The following is a 20,144-nucleotide window of genomic DNA, read 5'->3' on the forward strand; positions in this document are numbered from 1 at the left end:
AAAGACTATCCACATAAATATCCCAATATATAAAAGAGTGGGTTATGTTCAAAAAAATATATATATAAAAGAGTGGGTTTGAGGGTTAAAAGTCAACCAATGAAAAAGAGTTATTTGGCCACGTCACTCATTAGAAAAACCACATCAGAATAAAAAAAATTAAATCTGTATATTGACTTATTGAGTCACTGACGATTCTCTTCTCCAGTTCTCTCCCTCTCGATCCGTTCAGTTCTGCTTCTCCCTAATTAATAGCATCCATTTACAACTATCTCTATCTCTACCTGTTAAATTTCCAAACCACTACATGTCTCTCCATAACTCTCTTTCTCCTACTCGGAAGTCACCTTAAAATCGAAAGAATCAGTGGATGACTCATTTACTGAGAAAAAGGCTACAAATCACCATATACGCTCATTCAAAGAAGTCCCAACGACGCTCTCCTACCGCAAAGCAGAGACACTCACGCTTCTCTTCGTACGACTAGCCAAATTTACGGCGTTATGTCCGGTTGTCCTGTTCTCATCCAGACTTTCTGCAAGAGATCCTCGCCGTTGCAGGATCTCATCGGAGCTACAATTCTCATGGTATTGCCAAAAAGAAGCTTAAATGATGTACGTAATCTCTTAATAAAAAAAAGTTATCTAATTTCAAATTGGGGATTGATTCATTGTTCAAGATGGTTACATGAGTCACGTCGATGATTCTTTTCCAGATTTTATATGCTGTACATTTGGTTTTACTTACAATTCCTCATCCTGAAATTATGACCATCTCTTTTTTGTTAGTTATTCTCGATTTATTAATTGCAGTTATATATATATATATATATATATATATATTGGACTACTTTGTTCATCAAGAATACATGATCTCAAAAAAAAAAAAAAAAAAAAAAAAAATATATATATATATATATATATATATATACATGATCTCTACGTAAGTTCATGGCTCTTGAGTAAACATAATTGTCTTACCAAAATATTCCCTTTTCTGGTATCTCATTTACTTTATTGTCGCTTTTGATTTTGTTTTTTCCACTATTAGGACATAATTACAGAGAGGCTGGACTTGCTGGTGTTTGGAGTTCTCAGTGGATTCCTTTCATTTTTAGCATCCATTTATCTTATTGACAGTCATCTCTCTTGGCATGTAAACATTTATTCTTGGGAAAACATCTCTCTTTTTGAATGTTTGATCAGTCTTTGGATGGATTGTCTTCTGCTACTGTAGCCCGTTGCTTTCTGTTCTTGATAGGTAAGTTATGTATCATTAAGAAAAAACTTAAACATCTATATGGGATAAGCCTCTAGTGGTGGTTGGTAGAAAGTTGATTGTTCTACGCTATTGGCTATTGGTATGATCTTTTCTCATGGTTTTGAAGATTTGGCATCCCAAGCTTCGCTTATAAGTTTAGGTAGAGAAGTATTGGCATTTGACCAAAATCATTGGTCTAGTGGTTGCCATATTTTCTTCAATGTTCTAGTGGATGTCAATTCTATGCATTGCTTGGAGGAAAGCAACCAAGATTTGCCACTTCCTTAGAGGTTGGATATTGTAACCAACTCGAGTTGTAGATTTCGAATTGTTGCCTCTTCGATGCCATCAGAAATTAGTTAAGATCAGTGTACTTGTGGAGGATACTGACGATAAACTTACATTGAGTTGTAACCCATTAAAGGAAATAAGATCAAGCTGTAGATATATTTAGCACCCCTGTCAAAGAGCGGCTATTTATTCTGGACTTATTTAACATACATAATTATTCGGATCCAGATATTTTACATGTCTTACTTTCTTCAACTAATATAATAAAACAAAATAAAATAAATGTAAAACAAATATTCTAGGCTTATTTAACATACATAATTATTGGATCATACTTTAATAATACAAATAAAAATGGTTGGGTGTCGTATCAATATTGTTGGAGATGTTGCAAAATTGACGTATTCTATAATCAATAACGTGTATTTTTGTTATAAAAAATATTGGTAATATAATAAAAATAATGATACAATCTAGTGAAAAGATTTAGAGTTGTGTGGACATAATATGATATCTTCACTCGACACTTGAATCATGATTTTTCAATCTATTTCATAAATTTTCTTTTCTTTTAAAGTTTTTATTATTTCCGATTTTTTTTCTAACAATGTGATTATGTTCTAATTCTTGGTTTGATATGAAAATTCTGTAAAGAAAAACTATATTTGGTAAACTAAAGATTTGACTTTGTATGTGATATTTTTTTTACCTCAGTCATAACAAATCACTATTATTTATTGTCTTCATGTATAAAGGCCTCAACCATGACTAAGTTTAGAAAGATACGTAATTTACAATTTTTAAAAACATTCTCATTCCAACATTTTCGTTGATGTAAATCTTAATGATTTTGTAATTTTGTCTTTCAAAATGATATTATTCAGTAGTTGTATCGAAGATAATTTCAGTTTACTAATACACAAGTCAAAAATACATGAACTAAAACTGAGTTGATTAAAAAAATTAGTGTGAACATATCAAATTCCTCGGTGAAGTTAACAAAATAATATGTTAACACATTAATTGTTAAATGATTGTAAAACCGACACGTCAGCATAATCAAATTGAAATCGACGTGAAACTGACACGTGACAAATATAGTGTAAACGCATTAATTACAAAAGTTTATATGTTGCTAAAAAAAAAAGTTTATCTTTTAATATAAGGGATGGTTGACCAAAAAAAAAAAATATATATATATATATATATATATATATTATTTTTGTGTTCCAGTGAGTTAATACTCATTTACCATTATCGAGAGAAATATTATTTTATTTTTTTGAACACACATCGAGAGGAAGATAAAACCATAAATAACAGAGAAAAAGTTTATACTTTTCAGAGTAAATTAGAGCGAAAGGTTTTCATCTCTTTTCAACCTGATCGGCTAAATTTAAGTGAAAATAAGAATAAACATGTTTACTCTAATATTTGCTGCGTTACTTTATACCTTATAATCACACTCTAACTAGTTTTTTTCTTAAATACTAACTCAAATTGATTAGTTGTTGACTCAATTTGGTATGTCTGACTTGCATAAAATTAATAAGTTAATAGTATGACTGAAACTGTTGACTCAACATGAACGTAACGTTCGTAATATAATATGACAAGCAATAAACAAATTAGTTGTTGACTCAAATTGCCTTTATATACGACCATCAATATCGATGGAGAAATCAAACTAAAATAACAATGGCTTTACATCTACTCCTCGTTCTATCTTCTTATATGTTTTTAACGCAAGTGGTTGAAGGAAACCTCGATGTGAGATTCTACAACTCCTACTGTGTGTTCAATTTCTTAAGATTTGATATTTTTCAATTTTCATTTGAATTCATTTTCTAATCAATTTTACAGGATTTTGATTGTGTTGATGTATACAAACAACCAGCTTTCCAACATCCATTGCTGAAACACCATAAGATTCAGGTATGGTGGTCCTCTTGGTTCAATTAAATATGAAATAATCTTTTAAGAGCATGATCTTCTAAAATAAATTCTAATCCTTTTATTGTGTGTAAAACTACAGGAAATTTTCAACCTGGATGAAATTCTTGATAGAAAAAATGAATATGAAACGAATTATCAAAGTTGTCCAAAAGGAACAGTGCCACTCTTAAAACAAATAAATGGAACTAAGAGCGTTCATCTTGACACAGTCGAGTATCCGGGCCAACACGTAAAACTTCTTCTTTTCATTATGCACAATAAGATTATACTACAATTCTGATCACTAACTCAATTAGACAGTTTTCTGGAACAGATAAAATTTGACTTTCCCTTTTGTAGATAGTCACGTTGTTGCCTTCTTAATTACTACTAGCCTTGTTGATTATATACAATTGAGTCAATTTTTTGGAAATTAACTGTCAATTTTGGTGAGTACAGTTTGCAACAATCGAGACCGTTTTGGATGGGAGCATATATCGAGGAGCACAAGCTAACATAAGTCTTCATAGCTTAAATCTGCAGGAAAACCAGTACAGTAAAAGTCAAATTTGGTTAGAGAATGGACCCCGTAATGAACTCAATAGCATTCAAGTTGGTTGGGCAGTAAGTTACTATCGAACTTTTGTTTTTTACAACTGAAATATGTGTTACTATCATTAAAAAAATAATATAAATGTGTTATTATCATTAGATTCACGTATGAATATTTAATGAACTTTTCACCTAGACTGTAGAATATTGATTTTAAACTGTAAAAGAATTTACTATAATTTTTTCTTCTCATTTAATTCTTACAGATATATTAATACAAATGTATAAAATATGTTATAAATTAAATTTACAATAAAATTTTATGGTTCCAACCAGTTATCCACATTAACATGTATTTTTGGATATAGTATGTTTCATCATGTTTTTTATAATTTTCTTTAGGTACATCCAAGATTGTATGGTGACACTCGCACGAGATTTACAATGTACTGGACCGTAAGTAAATCAACTATTTTAGCTATTATGTTTCTTTATACATTGCAAACCATTAAACAGTTCGTGATTAGTTAAAACCAAGTCTAGCCTTAGTCTTTCTCCTTCCATAGTATCTTGCCTTCTAATTCTTTTTAGTATATCAGGCGGATGGTTATAAAAACTCTGGATGCTATAACATACAATGTCCTGGCTTTGTTATTGTAACTCAAATCCCTTGGATTGGAAAAGCGTTTTCTAGAACCTCTATTTATGGTAGTAATGAATCAGTTTCTTTCACACCGCAAGTATTCCAGGTAAATTTCTATACAATAAAGCGCTTATACAATAATGATTTTTTTTTGAAAAAGATGTTAAAAATTCAATTTTGTTTTATTTCATAATATTCTAAAAAAAAGTTCTTCTTTTAAATTAAAATTTTAGTGTTTTATATACATTTTTACTATTCACAATAAGTTTTAAATTTATAAAATAATAATTGTATATTGATTTAGAATTATTTGAAATATTTAACTATCGACAATGATATAATTATAATTATGATTGTATTTTATGAGCTTTTTAATAAGTGTGAAGACACAAAACGGATATCTCTCGGGAAAAAAAAATATCTTAATAAAAGTCATCTTTTTAAAAAAGTATTATGCTTTAAAATAAAAAAAATACTCTTTAAATATTAAAAGTTTAATGTTAAAATACATTTTCACCATTCATATTAATAAATTGAAAATTTCAAATAAAATCTGTATACTTATTTAAAATTATTTTAAATAGTTAACTATAGAAAATGATATATTTACAATTAGATTAAACCATTCAGGCATCTGAAATATGTTGAGATGTGGCCTCATATTATATATGTTTAGTTTTTAATCCAGTTTCTCTTAGTGCATCTAACCTTACTCCAAACATCATTTTGGAGTAAAATATGATCCAACCTCACTTCATTTTCAACTCCAAAATAGAGTAATGGCTAGGATTACTCCTACATATTACTCCTCCATTTTGGAGTTAATTTTTTATTTATTTATAGAATTGTCTTTTAAATTTTGAAAGTTTTTATTTTGTACTTCAAAAAAATATTTTAAAATAATACAAAACAATTATAATATTTCATAAGATATTATTTAATAATTTTACATAAAAGTTGCATAAACTAATAAAAATACCAAACTAAACATAAAAATATAAAATAAATATAAAATAAAATAAGTGATTTAATAATCTGGTAAATCATTTCTGGAATTGCCATGATCGCTGAAGTATTGTCCAAATGATGAAAATGTTAATTTTTTAAAATTTTCTTGCCCAATTTAAGAAAATCATGGATAAAGAAACTCATTATTCATTAGTTGAACATTTGTGAGAAAAAATATTCTAATACTCATTATTGAACCAAAATATTTTATCGTATATATATTTTTATGATTTATTGTACTTTTAATAAGAAATATTTCATTTAAATAAATTATATTTTGTGGATTTTCTTATAAACATAAGATACTTGGGGTTAATCGGTAAGTTTTTGTAAGTAGAAGGTATTAGTAACAATTATTTATTAAATAAAGATATAATCTTTTTAGAATATTCATTTGGAGTGAAAATTGAGTAATACATTGGAGTAAAATCTTACTCTACTTTGATGTTGCACCATTTTAGAGTAAAATATAGAGTAATACATTGGAGATGCTCTTAGTTTTTCTTATCTAAATTCTAGATATTTACTTTTTGTTTCAATATTTATTAGGATGGCATAAGTGGAAACTGGGGATTAAAAATACTCAACGAAGTAATTGGTTACTGGCCCAAAGAATTATTTACACATTTAAACGAAGGAGCATCTTTAATACGTTTTGGAGGAAACACATTTATGTCTCCGGATGGAATTAGTCCTCCAATGGGAAATGGGTATTTTCCGGTTATCGACTTTCAGAAAAGTTCATATTTTCTACATGTCAAAGTTAAGAACTCGAACTATCAATTAGTTGATATTGAAGACGGGAAAACAAGACTTTATTCAGATTCGTACCAGTGTTATAGATTAACGTATTGGGGTTATTTCAAGTCGAATGGAGTATCCTTCTCCTTTGGAGGTCCAGGTGGAGACTGTGGTACTTGATGTTTATGAATTTTCCATATGTATTACCAACCAAAATTATCAAATTTAAAAAGTAAATAAAATGTGACTAAACTATGTTCATTTTTCACTTTCACTCAAACTTCCTTGTGTGGTTGTTTTAAGACCTTAAATACATCATCATGCATTCTTCAAAATAAAAGAAACAACCACTCTACATAATCTAGTGCTCTCACCAGTCAAGAAGGCAATCAATGGATCTCAAATTTATAATTTAAGAATCTGCAGGTCATATAATATAGAGAATGTCTCTAACAAAAAAAACTCTTTATTTGTACTGTATATTAGGACCAAGTATTTGTAAAGCTTTATCTATATAAGTATTTAGAACCAAATTGACTCTAACCCACTTCTACTTTTTTTTCTCTGTAAAAGTATCTCCGACCGATCAGGGCTATAAAGATAGATGAGATTTAAATTTCCTAGCCTTGACAGACGGCATAGCATCACGATCAGGGCTATAAGGTAAGCCTCTCCAGAAGGCATTATCATGTGCTCTAAGATTTATGCTTTACATTTTTAGCTATGGCTTTGAAATTATTGAATCAAATACTTAACAAATCTCTTATTCAATCTCTCTAAATGCTTTAGAAAATTACTCAAAACTAAAGCTCACAAAACTCATATGTTATGTCACACTTTGACATCTCCACATATATAAAAATAAAAGTCCTAAACACACTAGATATAAGATTTTTAGATAACTCCTTAACATCAAGGACTTTACTGTTTCTTAATCCATAACTCGGTAGAAAATAGATAACTTACTCTTCAAGTTATTTCAATCTTAATCCAACAACTTAGACCCTCGAAAAAGTGATTTTCAAGTGGTACGACATTCCTGAGGTGAGTCAAAAGTGGGATTCCTTCAGAGGTGGGGGGGAGGGGGAGGAGGAGGAGCGTAGAGCTGTAAGACCACAAGGAAAGAACTTAGAACATTGAATCTCCAATGTACCAGAATTTTTTTCCAATATCTTTTGTCCAAATAAATCATTTAGGACCCTATCTTACATAGGGTTTGATTGTTCGAAGCTGTGATTTTATGTTTTTTGCTCTAAGATTTATGCTTTACATTTTTAGTTGTGGCTTTGAATTTTTTTATGTAGATTTTTCTAAAGCATTGAATAAAAACTCTAGAGAAATTGAATTCCAAAGTTTCTACAGCTTCTTTCAATCACCCCCATAGATTAGTAAGCATATTTAGATAAAGTTCTATATGCTTTCATTTACCCCACATGTGATTAATAACACTCTTAATTTGTTTGAATGGGGCAAGAAAAAACAGGAGATTAATTCTGTATGCATTTCCACACCTCTTAAGTACACCTCTTCAGGAATGATCACTGAAGGATTGACAGTAACAGCAGGTAGAAGAAGACCCTGCGTTTTGAGACTTCTATCAACTTTGTTTCTTATTTTTTCAACCTGAGGTGGACTATGGTTTGAGATATTATTTATTGCAGAAGATACAGATGTTTGTATCTCTCTGCTTGAATTACCAGCCAATTCCACAACAGCTGAATAATAAACCTTCTTTGACAGACCTAGGATCTTAGCTGGTAAAGCCTTTGTTGAAGTGGAAGAACGCAGAATATATAGAATAAGAGCGATTTTGTTTGGTCAGAACTTTGTTCCGTTTGATCAGTGAAACCTTGATTTGAAAGAGAAGATTTGAGGACCAGTGTAACGACCCGCTTCCAAAGTTTTTTTTAATTTTGAAGAAAATAGAACACAAGAGGTTTTATTCTATAAAGAGTGTATTTTCCTAAGTGTAGAAACACTTGTAATCATGAAAATTGGGGTAAAAGATGTATTTTGACTAAGTGTCGGATCTTAAATGAGCTGATGGAATAAAGTCAGAACTGGCGGAGTGATGGTAAACTGATCATGAAACGATCATAGCATACATAAAGAAAGATCAAGACCAATTAAGGAATGTTCGGCTGTTGGACAATGAATGTTTCAAGTAAAGAAAATTTGACTAGCCACCATTGCAGGATAATACAAACGTAAGGTTGGATCTACGTGAGTCAGGCAAAGAAAGAATCGAAGATATCAAGTCAAGCCATTGACGGTGATATTTGACCAAGCCAAATAAGGAAAATGACATTAAGTGACCGGCTTGGTGAGGAAGTGACCTTAATGGTTCTACACTATGAGGTCAGGAATTCGATCCCAAGAAAAAGCAGAATTATACTAATTAATGGAGAGAAAGCTTACAAAAGATCTGCAACATGACGCAAGAAGTAACGTCAAGCGTGGATCTCATAGGACGTCTCATGTGATACAGTCATGCATGAGTCCTCATAAGACAAGTAGAATTATCGGTTATTGCCGGAACTCCTTATGTTTTTTGGGGGAAAAAGTCCCAAAATCGCTTTATTTTCACTCTCCCTCTCGTTTTTTCCAGGTAAAATAAGAAATGAAAAAATACGGTTCCATGTAATCCCGCATGATCCGTTTTGGGCCATCCCGCAAAAGATCCAGTCCCGTAAAGACCCGTCCTTCGAAGCCTGCAAATTTACGGGCGTAGAAAACTTCGTCCCAATATCATTCCGCGACAGTCTTTTACGGGTAAGGCCCGCGGTCCAAGTCCATGATTACAATTTCTGATAGTAAATGATATGGTTTTATATATTTCTTTTTTAAAACACTGAACATATATGCAAATGCAGAATAAAATCATTTTTATTTGCACATTTCCTTTTCTTGTGGAAGAAAAGCAAATTGATTTTCTCTTCTTATTCTCATTATTAATTAAAAAGAAAAGAAAAAAACGAAACTATCTCTTGTTCTGATTACAACGTTCTTATCAAAAGGAAGAACCTGACAAACCTGCCTATAAATATTCGCGTTATCTCCTAAGGCATATTCACTTTGGTTTAAGCAAAACATTTTGAGAAAGAGATGGAGAAGGAGAGGGGACATGTATTGGCAGTGCCATATCCAACCCAAGGACACATTACACCAATCCGCCAATTTTGTAAACGACTCATCTCTAAAGGTCTCAAAACCACTCTCACTCTCACCACTTTCATCTTCAAATCCATCAAACCTGACCCATCTGGTCCAGTCCCCATAGCCACCATCTCCGACGGCTATGACGATCACGGCTTCGACCCATCTGGCTCCATCCATGACTACCTCCAAAACTTCAAAACCTTCGGATCCAAAACCATTGCAGACATCATCCGCAAACACCAGACAAGTGATAACCCCATCACTTGTATCGTCTATGATGCTTTCATGCCATGGGCACTCGACGTGGCCCGAGAGTTTGGTTTAGCTGCAACCCCTTTCTTTACGCAGTCATGTGCTGTTAACTTCGTTTACTATCTTTCTTACATAAACGAAGGAATCTTGAAGCTTCCCGTTGTAGACTTGCCTTTTCTTGAGCTCCAAGATTTGCCTTCTTTTTTGTCTGTTTCTGGATCTTATCCTGCTTACTTTGAGATGGTGCTCCAACAGTTTACAAACTTTGAAAAAGCTGATTTCATACTCGTTAATACCTTCCAAGAGCTGGAGCCTCATGTTAGATCTCTCTTCTTACAACTTTCTCAACCATGTCGTTTTCTTGTTTATGTCCTAATTACTATGTATTTGTCCTAATTACTCTTTTCCGTTACAGGAGAAAGAGTTGTTGTCAAACGTTTGTCATGTATTGACAATTGGTCCGACTATTCCATCGATGTACTTAGACCAAAGGATCAAATCAGACACGGCCTACGATTTGAATATCTTTGATTCAAAAGATGCTGCCTTCTGCACTAGCTGGCTGGACACAAGGCCACAAGGGTCGGTGGTGTATGTAGCATTTGGTAGCTTGGCTGAGCTGAACAATGCGCAGATGGAGGAGCTTGCTTCAGCAGTAAGCAACTTCAACTTCTTGTGGGTTGTCAGAGGTTCAGAGGAGGCAAAACTGCCATCAGGGTTTCTTGAGACAGTGGATAAAGACAAGGGTTTGGTCTTGAAATGGAGTCCTCAGCTTGAAGTTCTATCAAACAAAGCCATCGGTTGTTTCTTGACTCACTGTGGCTGGAACTCAACTATGGAGGCATTAACTTTTGGAGTTCCCATGGTGGCTATGCCTCAGTGGACCGATCAACCTATGAACGCAAAGTACATACAAGATGTGTGGAAGGCTGGAGTCTGTGTGAAGATAGACAATGAGAGTGGGATTGCGAAGAGAGGGGAGATTGAGTTTAGCATTAAGGAAGTGATGGAAGGAGAGAAGAGCGAAGAGATGAAGGAGAATGCGAAGAAATGGAGAGACTTGGCTGTCAAGTCACTCAGTGAAGGAGGCTCTACAGATGTTAACATTGACACATTTGTATCAAAGGTCCAGAGCAAATAAGTTATCAGATGAAGCAGCAAATATCTCTTCTATAGTGTCTTATTGTGTCAGTCTTTCGTTCAGTGCAATTTTATGTTGATTCTTCATTTGGTTACTTCCCAATATTACAATGTTTTCTACCATATTGTCTTTGTTTTAATAGATTTTCTGCCTTCATGTTTTTATCATCACTCTTCAGTACTATCCATTTTTTGATTTAACTATTTTGGCATTTCAGTAACAACGAACAAGAACTAGGCTCAATAGGCAGATATTGCTCCTAGTTCTCTTGCATCACCATGAATGGCCATCTTCTTCTGGCATTTGACATGTAGGATTTCTAGCAACCAAGAGATTTATATATTCTTGCCTTCCACCTGATTTGTTAATTCTGTTACAACCCTGCCATTAAGTTTGCGTCTGAATCATCATCTACATATTATTTGAAAGAGCCAAGATTATTATTTTGAAACAATCCCTTAACGTCATCACTTTCGTCACTAATCGATGTCATCTTAACAAATATTAAGCTGGGTTTGTTTTTGGTGTAAATAATCAAATCACATATTACAAATAAATCATTTATTTTATAAACGTGTTATGAATTTTTCTGGGATATGTTAGTATTCTATATAAGCAACTAATCTATCAAATAAATTTTTATTTCTCTTGATACATCAAAGTTGGTCAAACACATATATTTTTCATTAACATTTTATTTATTTTATAAACATACAATTTGTGTAATAGATTTATATTTGTGAGATATAAGTATGTGATCTATTTGTGCGCATATAGCTAATGTCATAATTTGTTTTGGTCAGAAAAATTATATGAACTAAATTAACGATTATATTTGTATCATATATGTACATGTATATACAACTGATTTAATAAAAAAGCATAGTTGACGATTTGATTCGTTTAGCAGGTTGATTGTTTATAAGAAGGGAAATTTGATTCTATAATAAAAATAAAAAAAATATATATATATAGATATATATCACCAACTAACCATATATTTCTCTCTTTTTTTTTTTTACTTCCTATCTTTCTCTACCCTCTTATGACAAATCTAATATTTTCTCCAATATAGCCATTCATCAAATTAATCCTTATAAGATTTGTCCTTTTTTTTAATCAACATAAGAATTGTCTTTAGCTTCGCTTTTGCTTCAAATGGTGTCTACTAGACATTAAGCAATGTCGTTACAGCTTACAACGGTTGGTCTTAAATACTGATCCACCAGATATAAAAAAATTTGCATAGACTAGCGTTGAAATCATCAATCAATAAATATAAAACAGAAAAATTCAAAATTGATTTGGTGAAAGATACAAAACAGTCACATTCTAGATAGCGAACTGTGAACTAGTGAAGAACACAAGAAGACGTGTTATGAACAAATCATTTTTTATTGTCGATGTATTCTTGTAGTAATATAAATGTAAAGAATCTTTTCACTTCTTACTTACTCCATATTCGGTTCTATCTCTTATTTTTCCATCTCTTTAAGACTTAAAGATCTTACTTCTCCAAAAATAATAATACAGCGAAAAAACTTTCGATTTTGTGTGTTTATATTTAAGAAACTAGGTGTTTTGCCCGCGATGCGGGCTTAAACATTTTCATAATTTTTAAAAAGTTCTTTGTACACTATATTTATAATTTTAGTAAAAAATTTATTTTATTAATAGTTAATTATATAATTTATGTTTTTAACTTTTTACTAAAATACTTTTTCAGATAACGATATAATATATATATAGAAATTATCTTTTTTTTAATTATATTTTTAGATTTTGGTTAATTCAATATTTTATTTTTAATTATATAATTAAGAATTTTATTTGATTAATATTTAGTTATATAATTCATGTTTTTAACTTTTTACTAAAAGATTTTTTCAGATAACAATACAATATATACATAATTATCTTTTTTTAAATTATATTTTCAGATTTTGGATAAGTTTTTTTATTATTAATAATAAATTATCTAACCAAATAGTTTTAAATTCGTTTTTATGTTTTAGTTAATTTATAGATTTTATTCATTAAAGGTATAAACGATATTAACCACTCTAACTTTTAACGTGAGAGCTCGATTTTAAAAATTTACTTCGCAAATAATAGTATAGATTACATGTCAAGAAATCTCACCTTTTTGAAAACATGTAGAAACCAACTTCTGAACACAAACATGATTTCTCTTTTTAAGCAAAAAAAAACATGATTTCTCTTTCCATATACAGTCATCGTGTCGTGTGTATTTTTAATTCAAAGTTGTTTAAAATATTAAATATTATGAAAATATATTTTTAAAAAATAAGTATTATGGTTTTCATTCTGTAAAAATAATATACTGGACATATAAGCACATGCAGAATAAAATATTTTATTATTTACACTTCCTTTTCTTGTGGACAGAAAGCAAATTGAAATTTTCTTCTTATTATGTTTTTATTAAAAGGAAAAGACAAAAACAAAACTACATCTTGTTTTTATTACAACGCTCTTATCTTAAGGAAGAACCTGACAAACCTGTCTATAAACTCAGCAGTATCTCCCAAGGCATATTCATTTTGGTCACAGCAAAACATTTAGCGAGAGAGATGGAGAAGAAGAGAGGACATGTATTGGCAGTGCCATACCCAACCCAAGGACACATCACACCAATCCGCCAATTCTGTAAACGACTCATCTCGAAAGGCCTCAAAACCACTCTCACTTTCACCACTTTTGTCTTCAACTCCATCAAACCAGATCCATCTGGTCCAGTCTCCATAGCCACCATCTCCGACGGCTATGACCAGGGCTGCGAGTCACCTTACACCATCCACGAATACCTCCAAAACTTCAAAACCTTCGGCTCCAGAACCATAGCAGACATCATCCGCAAACACCAGACAAGTGATAGTCCCATCACTTGTATGGTCTACGATGCTTTCATTCCATGGGCACTCGACGTTGCCCGAGAGTTTGGTTTAGCTGCGGCTCCTTTCTTTACGCAGTCTTGTGCCGTTAACTACGTTTACTATCTTTCTTACATAAACCATGGAAGCTTGAAGCTTCCCGTTGAAGACTTGCCTTTTCTTGAGCTCCAAGATTTGCCTTCTTTTTTATCTGTTTCTGGATCTTACCCTGCTTTCCTTGAGATGGTGCTCCAACAGTTTACAAACTTTGAAAAAGCTGATTTTGTACTCATTAACACCTTCCAAGAGTTGGAGCTTCATGTTAGACCTCTCTTCTTACAACTTTCTCAACCATGTCGTTCTCTTGTTCATGTCCTAACTACTATTTTATGTCCTAATTAGCCTCTTTTCGTTACAGGAAAAGGAGTTGTTGGCGAAAGTTTGTCATGTGTTGACAGTTGGTCCGACTGTTCCATCAATGTATATAGACCAAAGGATCAAATCAGACAAAGACTATGATCTGAATCTCTTTGAATCGAAAGACTCTGCCTTCTGCATTAGCTGGCTGAACACAAGGCCACAAGGGTCTGTGGTGTATGTAGCATTTGGGAGCATTGCTAAACTGAACAATGTGCAGATGGAGGAGCTTGCTTCAGCAGTTAGAAACTTCAGCTTCATGTGGGTTGTCAGAGATTCAGAAGAGGAAAAACTGCCATCAGGGTTTCTTGAGACAGTGGATAAGGACAAGAGCTTGGTCTTGAAATGGAGTCCTCAGCTTGAAGTTCTATCAAACAAGGCCATTGGTTGTTTCTTAACTCATTGTGGCTGGAACTCAACTATGGAGGCATTAGCCTTTGGGGTTCCCATGGTGGCTATGCCTCAGTGGACTGATCAACCTATGAATGCAAAATACATACAAGATGCGTGGAAGGTTGGAGTTAGTGTGAAGACAGACAAGGAGAGTGGGATTGCCAAGAGGGAGGAGATTGAGTTTAGCATTAAGGAAGTGATGGAAGGAGAGAAGAGCGAAGAGATGAAGGAGAATGCGAAGAAATGGAGAGACTTGGCTATCAAGTCACTCAGTGAAGGAGGCTCTACAGATATTAACATTGACGCATTTGTATCAAAGGTTCTGAACAAATAAATTATCACATGAAAAAATGCAAAGATCTATTCTATAGTGTCTTGTTCGGTCAATTTTTCGTCCAGTGTAATTTTAAGTTGATTTTTCATCTGTTCATTATATTAAAGATCTTTTTTAAATAAACCAAGAAAGTGTGAATCTTCCCATCCATAACATGACATTTGCCTACTCTCATTATCCATAGTGGATCCACCCCTGCTTATTTTGAGATGGTGCTTCAACAATTCACCAACTTCAAAAGGCTGATTTCATAGAGCTCGACTGTCACATTAGTTCATGTCTTAACAATTTTGTATATGCCCCCTCAATTTCGTGTTCAAACTACTCTGTTTTGTCCCCTCGATGGTGTGCAAATAACTATTCTTTTTCCTACTTCTTATCATAATTACACTGTTTCCGTACTAGCTACCATGTTTGATTATCTAGCTAATAATTCATGTCCCTATGTCCTAATAACTCTTTTTTGTCATCTTAGCTACTCTGTTTTTGGTTTAATTTCTCTTTTTTTTTACCCTAGTTATGCTATTATTTTTAGTTATTGCCAATTGGTCCGTCTATGCCAAATGTAGTTAGACCACAAATCAAATCAGACACTGACTATGATCTGAACCTCTTAGAGGGAACAAGCTGCCTTTTGCACTGTCTGGCTCAACACTAGGCCGCAAGGGTCAGTTGTATACATAGCATTTGGTAGCATGGCTCAGTTTAGCAATGTTCATAGAAAGAGCTTGCTTTTGCGATAAGAAACTGTACTTGTTGGTGGTCAGGGATTCAGAGGAGTCAAAGCTCCCGTCATGGTTTCTTGAATCAGTGGCTAAAGACGAGGGTTTGGTTTTGAAGTGGAGTCCCCAGTTTCAAGTTGTATCAAAAATGGCTGGAACTCAACCACGTAACTGTAGGCTTTGACGTTTGGGTTTTTACATGGTGGTTATACCTCAATAGGCCGATCAACCATGAGATGATTGTCAAAGTTTATCCTTTACGTTACTGAAATAAAAGTATATATATGGGCGAAAAATTATAATTATTACTTTAAAGGTTGAAACCATAGCTTCGATACAACGAATCCTCAAATACCGAAACAAGTAGCAACGTAAAAAAAAAAAAAAAAAGCAAGTAGCAAGTAAGACGACGTCGTTCAGGGATTCATCAGCATAAACTCATCTTTAGACAAGGAGCGACCGGGACAACATCACTTCAGGTATCCATCTATATATCATGTCATAAGTATGTCTCTCTTCAGACAAGGAGTAAACGGGATGACGACATCATTAGCTAATCCGTTTGCATTACTACAAGAAGCCTGAGCCGGTTGGTTCACCAGTTGCAAGGCGAGATTCACATTGTCCATTACAATACCGGTACAGGGTTTCTCCTTACTGCAATCCAACTTAACCGCCACATCCGTACTCGATGTCCCGTGTATATCTTCATATCTCACATTTGATACTTCAACTCCAGACTCCTGTAATAAAATATACAAAATTAAAATGACTCAGTATATATATTGAAATTAAGGGTATAAGATATGGTTAATTCATTTCCTTTTACCTGTTTAGGGCAAGGTTTGTAAAAACAATAGTGTTGGTCTATGATGATCGGGTTCTTAACCATCTGCATATTAATATGCTGAAAAACGATGTTTCTAGCGAAACTCTTGCTGTTTTTCGCCCATGTCTTGATCCTAACTCCATTACTAGTTGCCGTGAAATCCACGTTACTCACTGTCACATTCTCCACTCCTTGTTCTTCCTCTGCTATCCCAAGACTTCCGATACTGTATTAGAGGATCCACTAATTAGAGAACGTTTGTAAAAAGATATTATATGTAACTTGTATGGCAGGAAATGCATTTTTGTGTTACCTGATTCCGTGGCCTGGACCGCATTGGATGCCTTGTATGGAAACATGAGTAGATCCTGGACCTATGGAGATGCAATCGTCTCCGGTTCCAATTCTTGAGTTAGTGATACTAACTAAGTGAGATGATTGGATGTGAATCCCATCAGTGTTAGGGCTATTAGCATCAGCAGAAACTTTAACGCCGTCTATGTTCACGTTATTGCAACTGTTGATTACTATATGGAATTTCTGGCTGTTTATCGACGTTAAACCGTTAATATTGATGTTATTCGACCCACTAAACAACAAAGTCTGCAAAAACATTTGACAAAATTTTATTAATAAAAAAACCGCTTGTATATCAAGAAAGTTTGCTATTTCTTATAGCTGAAGCAAACCTTGGCACCGGTAGGGCAATTGCTACCACCATTGTTCTTGCAATTCCACAAACTAGAACCTTGAGCGTCAAGTATACCACCATATATTGAAACATCAGTGACACTCTCGAACCAGATCCACTGTTCTGAGCTTGCGACAATTCTATAATCTTCGGGAGCAATCAGTGATCCGGCTATACGAATAGATATTGGAGTGTCCGTACATTTCTTGCCTTGGAACACAAGGTTTCCGACCAAGAATCGTCCTTTTGGTACGATAATAGTTGTAGGATTAACAGAGGCACAAGCGACTTGCCACGCGGCTAAGAAGGCTTTGGTTGAGTCTGTTGAGCCATCTGGTTTAGCTCCGTAGGTTAAGACGTTGATGAATGTGGTTGGAATAGGTTTGGCTAATGATGAGGTTATGATGAAATCAAGAAATACGAGAGCCAAAGGAAGAAGAAGACATGATGTTTTATAAACCATTTTTGTGTGTTTTATTTTCAGAGAAAGTTGGTTTCTTGAGGGTGAAGGATATTGCTGAAGAAGGGACGTGAGAGGGGAATTTATAGGAATTTTATGTTGGTAACGTAATGATTAATTCTGTGGCAAAGAAAAACGTAATGAAATATAATTGAGTTTTATGAAAGTTTTTAAATTTCATATTTTATTATTAAAACTAGGTACTGATCCGCACGCAAAAATCAAAAAATTGTACAGAAATTTATGTTTTTTTTTTACAACGAACGGTTATTATATTATTAAATTTGATGTGGTCTAAGACTGGATAGAATTACCAATGTAACAAAACTTTCAGATAAAAATATTTTGCCTCTTAGCTAAAGAGTAAAAAACTTATGTTATATAATAGTAAATATGTGTCTTTATTGTTACACTAAGTTCAATTTTCGTGGTGTCTGGTATATGTATTTGGGCTACTGCTACATACATAAACAGTAAACTTATTTAATCAAACTATCTAAAAGATTTACAATAAATGAACATGTCTTACGTTGGGCCCTTGCAAAAAAAAACCACGAATATTTTATTTCCAATCACTAATAATTCAGTATAAACTAGATTTCCACCCGCACAACCGTGCGGGTATATATTTTCACATTTATATATATAGATATTTGTTTTACATAATTATTATATATTTTAATGTTACTCACATATTTAAATGTTTGTATAATTATGCTAAATATAATAATTTTATAGTTTTCATGCTGTAAATTAAAATCATCACATATATATGTTGTTTATTATATATTTGTCTTATTGAATTTGCGTTTGATTACTAAACTAAATTTTTTAATGCATGAAACAACATATATGAAAACAATTTTGTATTTAATTTATTATAATCATGATCCGTAATTCAAATCGCTAGATTTTTTTAGTAATTTTTTTAATGTTTATTAATTTTATATAATAAATTACTGTATATTAAAAAGTTTAAGATAAGTTAAATTTTTATACATGTATTATATAGTTTACTAATATTAACCCGTTCTACCAACATGTTATATTTTTAGCATAAATATTTTATATTTATGAAAATAAAATATGTTAACTTATCAATTTAAAATAATTTTATCATAATTTGTTCAATATAACATTTTTATTTTAAAACGATAGATATTATTATAAAATTGATAAAATAGGTTTTTTTTTTTGGGAACAAAGATAAAATAGGATATAATTTTATTCTTTTAGTAAAATTTCATTACTAATTACAAAATTAGTTGAAAATATTTATATTAAATTTATAACAATTAAGATCTTATTATAATCTTTTTCAAGAGATTTTTTAGAATTCTAGTTTTTAAAAAAAAAAAAAGATAAAAGATATTATGATTAAAGTAGTTAAAAATATTATGTATATTATCATTAGTGATATACATTTAATATAAAATTTAAATGATGGTCCAAATAAAGATATCACTCATCAAAAAATCATGATTTTTATTTTATTAGAAAAAAAATTTGAAAAAAATAAAATTAAAATAAATATTTATTTCTAAAAAAATATTTAAAAATTATTAGTAAATGTATTTGTGAAATTAATTAATTTCATTTTATTTAAATTTTCGTTTATAAACCAAAACTATATTTAATTTTAATTTCTAATATATTTTATGATAATTTAAATTAAAACTAACTAATTTTTGAAAGTAAATTTAAAAAGATTTTAAGAAGATTTTAAAAAGATTTTGTTAGAACATTTTAAATATATTCATTTGTATTTCAAATAAAAAGATAAAGATATTAAAAGATATAATAATAAACTTATGTAAAATATGATATTTTCTAGGAATGGTCCAAACTAAAAAAATCACACATGAAAAGAAGTCATGACTTCTATTTTAATATATAAGATATTAACTATAAATGTCATTCAACAATTTAGGTTACGAATATTACGTTTTCCAATTATTTATTCAAACATTGTTTTTTTATCTTAAAGGTAGATACAACTAATATATGGTATATAAATCCTTTAAATTAGTGAATGACATCAATTCCAAAAAACAAATTAATGAATGACATAGATAAGTCTCCAAAAAAAAAAGTTGTACCCATTTTATTCCCTATATATTATTGCTGCATTAAAAGTTTGTAAAAATGATCATAAACTTTTGAAACACAGATGTTAACAAAAAAAAAAAAACTAAAACACATAATTGTTACGTGAATATTATGAATAGAGTAACAAATTCAGAAAAAAAGGAAAATCCGGAAGACCACCACTATTACAATGAACGACACTGCACCATATAAAATGATGACCAAAATAATTTTGACGAACTTATATGTTTATCCATGTCTATTTTAGTATTAGGTTAAAAGCTTAAAAAGCTTTATGTACGGACTTGGCAGAAATAACGCAAAGTTATTTGCG

At 31.8% G+C, this 20,144-nt stretch overlaps 4 protein-coding genes across 5 annotated transcripts; 3 read left to right on the plus strand and 1 right to left on the minus strand.

Moving 5' to 3' along the window:
- The first annotated feature begins 3,192 nt into the window (after positions 1-3,192).
- On the plus strand, positions 3,193-6,704 carry LOC103858100. 2 transcript variants are annotated; one of them, XM_009135391.3, is made up of 7 exons: positions 3,194-3,321; positions 3,415-3,486; positions 3,587-3,736; positions 3,946-4,110; positions 4,441-4,494; positions 4,638-4,787; positions 6,239-6,704. In XM_009135391.3, exons 1-7 carry the CDS (start codon positions 3,250-3,252, stop codon positions 6,608-6,610), a joined length of 1,035 nt encoding a protein of 344 aa, XP_009133639.1. In that variant the 5' UTR covers positions 3,194-3,249; the 3' UTR covers positions 6,611-6,704. The 2 variants fall into 2 exon arrangements, with proteins under 2 accessions (XP_009133640.1, XP_009133639.1); XM_009135392.2 differs by lacking the exon at positions 4,638-4,787 and having other exon boundaries at positions 3,193-3,321.
- Positions 6,705-7,659: 955 nt separating this feature from the next.
- Positions 7,660-11,165, plus strand: LOC103858099 (UDP-glycosyltransferase 74F2). Its single transcript, XM_009135389.3, has 2 exons — positions 7,660-10,159; positions 10,257-11,165. Exons 1-2 carry the CDS (start codon positions 9,536-9,538, stop codon positions 10,980-10,982), a joined length of 1,350 nt encoding a protein of 449 aa, XP_009133637.2. The 5' UTR covers positions 7,660-9,535; the 3' UTR covers positions 10,983-11,165.
- Positions 11,166-13,218: 2,053 nt separating this feature from the next.
- Positions 13,219-15,162, plus strand: LOC103858103 (UDP-glycosyltransferase 74F2). Its single transcript, XM_009135394.3, has 2 exons — positions 13,219-14,197; positions 14,295-15,162. Exons 1-2 carry the CDS (start codon positions 13,343-13,345, stop codon positions 15,018-15,020), a joined length of 1,581 nt encoding a protein of 526 aa, XP_009133642.2. The 5' UTR covers positions 13,219-13,342; the 3' UTR covers positions 15,021-15,162.
- Positions 15,163-15,509: 347 nt separating this feature from the next.
- Positions 15,510-18,495, minus strand: LOC103858104 (probable polygalacturonase At2g43860). The gene is made up of 4 exons (XM_009135395.2): positions 17,261-18,495; positions 16,885-17,174; positions 16,572-16,797; positions 15,510-16,485 (listed from the first exon to the last, which is right to left on the minus strand). Exons 1-4 carry the CDS (start codon positions 17,723-17,725, stop codon positions 16,237-16,239), a joined length of 1,230 nt encoding a protein of 409 aa, XP_009133643.1. The 5' UTR covers positions 17,726-18,495; the 3' UTR covers positions 15,510-16,236.
- Positions 18,496-20,144: the final 1,649 nt, after the last annotated feature.

The sequence above is a fragment of the Brassica rapa genome, chromosome A03, assembly GCF_000309985.2.
Source record: "Brassica rapa cultivar Chiifu-401-42 chromosome A03, CAAS_Brap_v3.01, whole genome shotgun sequence".
Lineage (NCBI taxonomy): Eukaryota > Viridiplantae > Streptophyta > Magnoliopsida > Brassicales > Brassicaceae > Brassica > Brassica rapa.

What these genes read in the sequence shown, in the direction of transcription:
- LOC103858100 (XM_009135391.3), top strand. Translation starts at nt 3,250, where the DNA reads ATGGCTTTACATCTACTCCTCGTTCTATCTTCTTATATGTTTTTAACG. An exon ending in TGGTTGAAGGAAACCTCGAT is followed by an intron (nt 3,322 to 3,414) that starts GTGAGATTCTAC and finishes TCAATTTTACAG; the next exon opens with GATTTTGATTGTGTTGATGT. An exon ending in GATTTACAATGTACTGGACC is followed by an intron (nt 4,495 to 4,637) that starts GTAAGTAAATCA and finishes TTAGTATATCAG; the next exon opens with GCGGATGGTTATAAAAACTC.
- LOC103858099 (XM_009135389.3), top strand. Translation starts at nt 9,536, where the DNA reads ATGGAGAAGGAGAGGGGACATGTATTGGCAGTGCCATATCCAACCCAA. An exon ending in TCCAAGAGCTGGAGCCTCAT is followed by an intron (nt 10,160 to 10,256) that starts GTTAGATCTCTC and finishes TTTCCGTTACAG; the next exon opens with GAGAAAGAGTTGTTGTCAAA.
- LOC103858103 (XM_009135394.3), top strand. Translation starts at nt 13,343, where the DNA reads ATGCAGAATAAAATATTTTATTATTTACACTTCCTTTTCTTGTGGACA. An exon ending in TCCAAGAGTTGGAGCTTCAT is followed by an intron (nt 14,198 to 14,294) that starts GTTAGACCTCTC and finishes TTTTCGTTACAG; the next exon opens with GAAAAGGAGTTGTTGGCGAA.
- LOC103858104 (XM_009135395.2), bottom strand. Translation starts at nt 17,725, where the DNA reads ATGGTTTATAAAACATCATGTCTTCTTCTTCCTTTGGCTCTCGTATTT. An exon ending in ATTGCCCTACCGGTGCCAAG is followed by an intron (nt 17,175 to 17,260) that starts GTTTGCTTCAGC and finishes ATGTTTTTGCAG; the next exon opens with ACTTTGTTGTTTAGTGGGTC. An exon ending in GGTCCAGGCCACGGAATCAG is followed by an intron (nt 16,798 to 16,884) that starts GTAACACAAAAA and finishes CCTCTAATACAG; the next exon opens with TATCGGAAGTCTTGGGATAG.